The sequence below is a fragment of the Polistes canadensis genome, unplaced genomic scaffold, assembly GCF_001313835.1.
Source record: "Polistes canadensis isolate GaletaPanama2010 unplaced genomic scaffold, ASM131383v1 scaffold_24, whole genome shotgun sequence".
NCBI lineage: Eukaryota > Metazoa > Arthropoda > Insecta > Hymenoptera > Vespidae > Polistes > Polistes canadensis.
The window spans coordinates 572,843-581,513 of NW_014569571.1; the positions used below are offsets into that span (position 1 = coordinate 572,843).

Below are 8,671 nucleotides of genomic sequence, written 5' to 3' on the forward strand. Positions count from 1 at the left end.
AATATATATATATGCATATAAATATATATATTTGTGTGTATATATATATATATAATTATAAATATATTTACCTTTGTAAGAGCGATACAAAAAGATTAAGATGATGAAACAAACAAACAAATAGGGAAAAAACTAACGGCTATGGGGACTCGCGTGTTACCGTTTTATTGAGAGAAAGAGAGAGAGAGAGAGAGAGAGAGAGAGCGAGAGAGCGAGAGAGCGAGAGAGAAAAGAGTAAAAGAAATTTATTACAGGCATTATCCTCGTAACGCATTAAGCGTCGCGCGAATTCTTTTCGAACGTCACTTCGGTTTTTCGCGTTTATTACGAAGACGAAGAAAAATAATACACAGAAAGATTAGATGAAAGAGGGATGAGGATAAGGTCGAATATCGGATTATTAATTTCTTTTTTGGTAATTAATTTTTAACGAAGAATACAACAACAAAAAATGTAGAGGAGGAGGAGGAGGAGGAAGAAGAAGAACCAGTAGAAGTAAAAGGGAAAGAAAGAAAAAAAAAACAAGAGGAAGAAATAAATCGGAGCGAAGTTGGGGGAAAAGAAAAAAGAAAAAAAAAAAAATAGATAAAAATTCGTCGATCGACAAACGCGACGATCCGTCCAAGGAGTCTAAGTGTTGGTGTCGATGAACGGTAATATAAACGCGGATAACGAAATCGTTGATCTCCGTCGCGATTGCATTTAGAAGAAAAAAAAAAAAAAGTCGACACGAGTATAATAAATATCTATGTATAATATAAATAATGTATAGACGATGATGCACATATGTATATTGGGTATGGCGCCAAGAAATGTACGATTAAGTTCCTATTACGATACCTAACCGATAATTAGTTAGCCATTTTTATCTGGATTTCAAACACCGAGGTGCTGACGGCGTCGAGTCGAGTCGAGTCAAGCCACCCCCACCAACACCCTCACTCCCATACGATCACAAACTTATTACAAAGCCGATCCTCATGTCTCCTTCGTCAACTAAATTCAATAATATACATACATACATACATACATACATACATGCATTCACACATACTCATATTTATGTATACATGGTACACACTCAAATATATACATACATGGAACACATAACATGGAACGTACATATACATGCATACATACGTACATACATAATACACACACTCACATGATATACTTACCCACATACATGAAAAATCATCGTTCGCTCGACGTCAGCGTGAATGATAGTTTTAATACGCGCGAGTCCTGTTATAGCCGCGAATCTATGATAGGGAGAAAAAAAAAAATAAGAGATTCGATAGAGAAGAAACGTGTTGTACATTGTAAATAGTAGCGTGAAGAATAAAAAGAAAAAAAAAACAAGGGACGACGGTTATGTGGAGAAAGACAGAGTTAATTAATTAAAGCATAAAAAAAGGTAAAAAAAAAAAAGATACACACACACATATACACGCGTACACGCAGAGACACTTACACATATACACATATAGGTGATGAATTGCCACGATGACGTTCGTTTTAACGGAGTATGGAATAAGATATTTGGAAGAAGGGAAGAAAAATAGAAAGAGGAGACAGAGAGAAAGAAAGAGAAAGAGAGAGAGAGATAGAGAGAGAGAGAGAGAGAGAGAGAAATAGAATGAGAGGAAAAAGAGGAAGAGAAGGAGAAGAATCGGATCAAAATTGCGATGAACACGCGAGACGATCGTATTTTTCATTCATAAAAACATACTTTTCTGGCATACTTATTCCGAAATATTATATAAGAAAATCTATACGGGGGAAAAAAAGATGATAGAAAAATAAAAAGAAAATAAGGAGAGGGTATAATGATAGAATAAGATGCGTGAAGATTCGAGGTGAAGAAAAAGAGAAAGAAGAAACGAAAAGAAAGAAAAAAAAGATCATAAAGAAAGTTTGAAAAATGGCGTTCCAATTTGTCTTTCTTTTTTTTTCTCCTTTTTTTTTTTTTTTGCTCTTCGATAATCACGCGATCAAAGGAAAAATGACAAAATCGTACTTTTTTTCACTCTCAATTTCTTATCTCTATATCTTTTTTTTTCTCTCTCTCTCTCTCTCTCTCTCTCTCTCTCTCTCACTCTCTCGAACGTAAATATAAAATATGAAATTTGGCAAAAGAACATTGCAATCTTCCCCCTTTCGCACACATCATCTAATAAGTACTTATTTCTTCTATACACAACTTGCGTTTCCACTCCGTATCCGAGAAGAATCATGGCGTTCCTCGTGCGCGCTCGTTCGCTCGCTTTTTAATTCATAGATATAATATCTAAGAGAACGAACAAATTTGTAAAGGGTGCGTGGTATCTTCTTCCGAGGCAAAACGTCGATCGCTCGATTATAATTGAAAACAAAAATTGCATCAATATTCAAAGAAAAAAGAAAAAAAAAAAAAAAGAAAAATAGTTTAAGAATGAACACAAAATGTGGAAAGGAAACGCGTTATTTATTCTTTCAAAAGAATTAAACGTTTAATTAATAAACTCGAGCTTTTATAGAAGTTTCTCTTCTAATTACACGATGATAGATTAAAAAGATAAAATTATGAACGAATAACCACGTGTCGCAATTACTTTACTACTATTTCTGAGGATTAAAAAAAAATAATGTACGCGGACTTTTCGAGCGACCGATGCGCGTTGCCCTCAATTCATACCCATTCATTTATTATGTTTTTCGAGTTAAGTATTAAAAAAACTTGTTACACACATTGTTCTACCAAATTCCTAATGGCGAATGATGATGATGATGATGATGATAATGATGATGATGATGATGATGATGATAATGATGATGATGATGATGATGATGATGAAAAGGGTGAATTAAAGCAAGCGATAAATAAGATAAGGAATAAAGGCAAAGCAAAAACGTACGATATGTGAACAACAACAAAAACAACAACAGCAGCGACGACACAACTATCAAAAACAATAAAGAGTATTATTCTATATATAACAATGGCTTTTTTTTAATATCATTTAATCCTTCCCAAATGCAACACAGTTTTAATTTATTTATAATATATATCATTTTGAAATATTAATTAGTATTCAAAGAATACAATTACGACCACAATTAATTGAATTATTTAATTAATATACTTTTATACTATAATAAAAAATTATCCAATATTCCTTCCTATTTAGTCATCATAAATTTCAAAGGAAGCGTTTCAAATTCTTGAGATTCATAGTGTATCGTATATATTTTTAATATAAATAATAATAATTTTATATTAATTATTCTTTAAAACGATTAATGCAATTAATTCTTGTTTCTTCAATTTTTATAATAAAAATAAATTATTAGTATGTTACTTATAAAAAATAATTATAGAAGTACAATATGATTACTGAACAATCCTATATTAGTATTTTTCGCAAAGATACTTCCCTTTATAAATTTGAACTTTATCAAATAACTATACACATAATTCAATCATACTAAATCCTTAATTATATAAACAGTTTTATTTGATTATTGTAAAAATGATTATTATTTAGTAAACTGATAAAATAAATTAAAAATATTGGAGAAATATGCACGTACCAAAATTTACAATTCATAAAAGGAGCCATTTTGTTCTCTGACAATATACTTTTAAAAACTTACGCTAGATGGCTCTAGTGAAAAGCAAAACTAAATGATAAATTGATCGAACTATTAGCTTTTTACAATCTTTTTTTACACATTTTTTTTATTAAAATGAAATAAAATATAGACAAAATTACAATAACATTCAAAATATAACAATTAATAATTGAATATTTTCATTATATTTGAATCATTTCATATAAATGAGCTTATAAATATGAAGGGTTAAAATAGTTCAGAATGTAACTACTAGGATCGTTGTCATAACAAAACAAATCATATCCGATCTTTAAGAATGTTATGTTAAAAAAAAAGTATACGATGTATAGTTATTTTCGCATAAGTTTTTTTACGAAACTAATATTATATTTAAAGCTTTATTAAATGTCTGTGATAAAAAATATTAATTTGAAGGAAACAGTTCGATTAAAAAATGTTACATGAAATTTTAGTTTCCCTATGGGGTTGTTCGACCAGTTTAATGGAAATGCTCGAGATTGATGTGAGAATTAATTAGAATTAAAATTTAAAAAGTTTAAATTACTTACGAATACCATATTTCATTAATTTATAAATCCAAATTTATTGATATTAATTGTTCTTACTTTTTTATTTCAGTCTGTAGATTTAGATAAATATTTCCATCCTGGAGAACGTGCCTTAGTAACAAAAATAATTGACATTGTCAAACAATGCAACACGATTAGAAAGTTCATCAACGTGCATACAAACTTATGCGAAACCGATGAAACTGGTATTTATTTATATGATAATGACTTGTATTTTGAATGTAATAAGTGTTAAAGAAAAATACAGAATGTCTAAGATTTTTTTCCGGCCAAACGAAATTATAAATTTAAATATTCTTTTTACATACACAGAATCACAAGGTATCGAAGGACTTTATCAACGAGCCCTTTGTGATGGAATGAATCAAGCTTTAGAACCTTTTCACCAAGACATTATAGAATTAGAAAATACTGTTTTAACTAACAGCTATACACCTGTATCGTACATACTTGGTCAAGTACAAAAACATGTATGCTTGTTTTCTGTCTTGAACTCCATCATACGCGAAGTAATTATTTTATTTATTTTATACTTTGATTAATAAAATATTATAATCTCAACTTCAAAAATTCATATGTATTTGTTATAATAATTGTAGATAAATACACAAAAGCTACATGGTTGTAAATTAATACAATGTCTGCATCAGCATATGCACACTGGTATACCCGAAGTCGAAGTAGCGTTAGAAAAGTAAGTATCAAGATTCTGTTAGAATCTTTTTATGTCTTATATCTTTTGTTCTTATGTTTTTAGGATGATACATTGTCTACATGTAATTTTTTATAAACAGTTAACAAGCTGGCTTTTATACGGGCATCTCGAAGATGTGTATCATGAATTTTTCATTCAAAAAGTATCTAACAGCCAGAACAGTTCATCATCAACTGATAAAAAAAATAATACCAATGGTTATGAAGAAAGTAATCATAAAAAAAATAGCTTGGACATGTGGGATTATGATATTCAGATAGATATGCTTCCTTCTCATATCGGACTATCGTTGGCAACCAAAATTTTAACAATAGGACAAACTATTATAATGTTTGGCAACGATCCTAGGCAAAAGAAAGGTAAATAAAATGATTGTTCGATTATCAAGAACTGTGTCGAATAATTTGTTACTATAATTACTAAAATTAGGAAATTCCTTTACCAGATTTCAGTGTAGTCACCAAAGCTGATAATTCGATATGGGGTGAGAAAGAATACGAATATTTTAGAAAACTACAAAATCTTCAATCCAAACCAATTTTCAATATCATTGAATTTGAAAGGACTATCGATGAATTAAAACAATGCGTAACAGAACTTTTATGGCAAGTTGCTGTAGAAGAAGCTCAACTTTTACAACAGCTAAAATCAATGAAAGATTTTTATTTAATGGGTCGTGGCGACTTGTTTAGAGAATTTATTAGACTGACTGCACATATACTAAACAAACCACCAACGAATCATACATCCAGAGATATTAATCTTGCTTTTCAAATTGCAATAAGAAAAATGCACCTAAGTGATGAGAGTACTATGGATAGTTTTAATTTCACTGTACCAATACCGGAAATTAAAACCAATAGTGACGACGATTTGATCGGATGTAATGATTTTTCGGAAAAAGAGCTCGAAGATCCTATTGGTATAACTTTGTTATAACTAATTACAAAATCTTTTTTTGATGTTGAAAAGAAATCAAATATTTAATGTTAGAATATTTTCTTTTTTATAGAAAAACGTGGTTGGGGCTTGATAATTTTAAAATATAAAATTGTTTGGCCGTTACATTTATTATTTAGCCCAAATGCATTGAACGATTATAATTCGTTATTTCGATTTTTATTAAGGGTGAAAAAAACGCAAATAGATTTATGGAATCTATGGAGCGAACATATGCAATTTAAAAATATGTATGTACAATTGAATTACTTATCTGTTATACATTATATATATATATTTAATATAATTTATTATATAAAATCATTTATAATTGTAGCGACATCGGCGTGATTCAATTACGAAATAACTTGATTTTCATTGTCGACAACTTACAGTATTATTTGCAAGTGGATGTATTAGAAAGTCAGTATGCCATAATGGAAGGCAATGTGAAAAATACGAAAAATTTTGAAGACGTGCAAAAGGCGCATTCCATTTTTTTGGCTAATGTCATGTCGCAAACATTTTTAGTAGGCAATATTAAAGAGAGGAAGAATCCAGTAGGTTTGGCTATAACAGACTTTTCATATTCCAATCTATTATTATCATTAATATTTTGTTATAATAAATTGCACTATTCTTCAAATGAATCTAATAAAAATTCTTTTTTTATCAGGTAAATAAATTAATACGCCTTTTATTAAGACTCTGCGATGATTTCATTCTACAAGCATCCACGTGGGAAGTTGCTAATTTGCTCGTTACAGAGAAAGAAGAATTAAAAACACTTTCTGATACGCTCGATTGTTTAATGGACTGGTTGACAAAAACACTAAATCGAGTCCGTTCGCAACCAAGTGGAGAACATTTAGCTCAATTATTATTGAGATTAGATTTTAATAGATGGTTTAGTAAAAAAACTGTAAAGTTATAATAAAAATTGCAAATTATTTTTTCATTTAAAAACATTTTACTTTAAAATAAATTATTATTATACTTATACAGTGTTATATACAACAAACTGTTTATCGTTTGCAATATGTTAGAGAAAAAATAGGAAAATGTTGTATGATACTTGTACTGTTATTTAAATAACCGTTATTTAAAATTTTAATTAGATTTTTTGTTTAAATTTCTATAAACCTTTATAAATTTTAAATACAAAATTATTCTGAATCGCTTCCATCGTTATAATCGTCATCCGTATATCCACATTTTATATCAGGTTGCAATTGATTTAATTGTATTGCATTCTTAATCGCCATGTCCGAAGACAAATCTTTGGCAGTGAGATTATCATTATTTTTAATAAATGGATTTGCACCATTTTTAAGTAATAAACTTACAATGTTTAAATGTCCATGACTTGCTGAGATATGTAACGGTGTTTCTCCCATTTTATTCTGAAATCAATTGTAAAAATCACTTTGATAAACTGCTGTAATTAAAAAATTTAATATGATCTGAAGATTGAATATACTTGAGCATTGATCGCGGAATTCGGTAAAGATAGTAATTCTTTAACGCAATCGATGTGACCTGTAGAAGCAGCCCAATACAATGGGGTATTTCCTGCTGCATCTAAACCAGTTCCTGATACTCCTTGTTTCAGATGTTCTTTTAAAAATGATATGTTTCCTCGTCTGGCAGCTTCGTGTAATGGCAGTAAAATCTCTTGCATTTGTTCTTCGACTAAAAATGAAAGTAAAAAATAAAATAAATGATTTGTAAGTATTATAATAGCATCATCATTAAATATAATTCTAACCATAATTAACAGGTATGAGTCCTTCACGGCTTCCACATTTAGCTTTCCACCAATTACTGTCTACATCTTTCTCATAAACATAAAGTACGTCCCCTTCATCGAAGGATAATTCATCCGCCTATGAGAAGTGTAAACATCATTTATCTAATAATTAATGATATAAAAAAAATAACTTTTAATATCATCGTATAGAAAATTAATTGGCTTACTTGTTGTGCGGTATATTTGTACAATGCTCTGACTACTTTAACCCTACCTTAAAAGAAAATCCTTTATTGTAATATTTTACTATAATATTATACAGCAGGTAATCGGTTAACAAACAGTTCAGGCTATGAACAAATCAGACAACAAATACTTCACAGAACAAACACAAAAAGAAACACCACTGTGTCCAAGATTTGTAGAACTGTATTAATTGATGACTAGTTCATAACCAGATTATGTTTGTTAACTAATAACCCACTATATTTGGATAAAGGTGAAATACGCAATGCGACATTATATTCGTAAAATATTTATTGGTATTTCTATGATTTTGCATTCGATTATATGAAAAATCTTATTTATTAATTATTTCTATTATCTTTTAAAATTAATATGTATATAAATATTTCTAATGATTATTTCCTAGTAACAAAACAATTTACAATAAAATACAATTTACATATATGTATATTTCTAGATACCTAATTTAATTGTAGTACGTCATAATAATTTAATATATTAATTTTATAAATTATCCTTAAATATATAAAATATTTTAGGAAGGATGTTTTTAAATAGGTATTTACCAGGTTTCCAGCTAGTTTTGGGTGGAACAGGTGTTTCCACAGACATATTCATCATGAAGAAAGCACTCTTACCATCATAATCCACTAAATGACACATACAGCTATATTCACATCAATTCACATTGATGCACTATCTATGCACACACTTTACGTACATAATATACATTTCCTTTATAAAATTATTATTATTATTATTATTATTATCATCATTATCATTATCATTATCACTATTATTATTATTATTATTACTATTATTACTATTATTATT

General features: G+C 29.0%; 2 protein-coding genes across 2 annotated transcripts; one reads left to right on the forward strand and one right to left on the reverse strand.

Moving 5' to 3' along the window:
• Positions 1–3,862: 3,862 nt before the first annotated feature.
• On the forward strand, positions 3,863–6,953 carry LOC106783704 (gamma-tubulin complex component 4). The gene is made up of 9 exons (XM_014742485.1): positions 3,863–4,120; positions 4,237–4,372; positions 4,500–4,696; positions 4,787–4,881; positions 4,945–5,261; positions 5,348–5,824; positions 5,915–6,092; positions 6,179–6,401; positions 6,518–6,953. The coding sequence occupies exons 1-9, from the start codon at positions 4,052–4,054 to the stop codon at positions 6,773–6,775; spliced, it is 1,950 nt and encodes a 649-aa protein (XP_014597971.1). The 5' UTR covers positions 3,863–4,051; the 3' UTR covers positions 6,776–6,953.
• LOC106783705 (osteoclast-stimulating factor 1-like) lies at positions 6,943–8,619 on the reverse strand. Its single transcript, XM_014742486.1, has 5 exons — positions 8,404–8,619; positions 7,819–7,865; positions 7,610–7,727; positions 7,322–7,533; positions 6,943–7,244 (listed from the first exon to the last, which is right to left on the reverse strand). Exons 1-5 carry the CDS (start codon positions 8,498–8,500, stop codon positions 7,008–7,010), a joined length of 711 nt encoding a protein of 236 aa, XP_014597972.1. The 5' UTR covers positions 8,501–8,619; the 3' UTR covers positions 6,943–7,007.
• Positions 8,620–8,671: the final 52 nt, after the last annotated feature.

Bases quoted from the DNA above. Each gene is read 5' to 3' on its own strand.
- LOC106783704 (XM_014742485.1), top strand. From the start codon at position 4,052: ATGTTACATGAAATTTTAGTTTCCCTATGGGGTTGTTCGACCAGTTTA. The intron at 5,825-5,914 runs GTATAACTTTGT...TCTTTTTTATAG, and splicing joins AGAGCTCGAAGATCCTATTG to AAAAACGTGGTTGGGGCTTG. The intron at 6,093-6,178 runs GTATGTACAATT...TTATAATTGTAG, and splicing joins CATATGCAATTTAAAAATAT to CGACATCGGCGTGATTCAAT.
- LOC106783705 (XM_014742486.1), bottom strand. From the start codon at position 8,500: ATGTGTCATTTAGTGGATTATGATGGTAAGAGTGCTTTCTTCATGATG. The intron at 7,728-7,818 runs GTAAGCCAATTA...CACTTCTCATAG, and splicing joins ACAAATATACCGCACAACAA to GCGGATGAATTATCCTTCGA. The intron at 7,245-7,321 runs GTATATTCAATC...AATTGATTTCAG, and splicing joins ATTCCGCGATCAATGCTCAA to AATAAAATGGGAGAAACACC.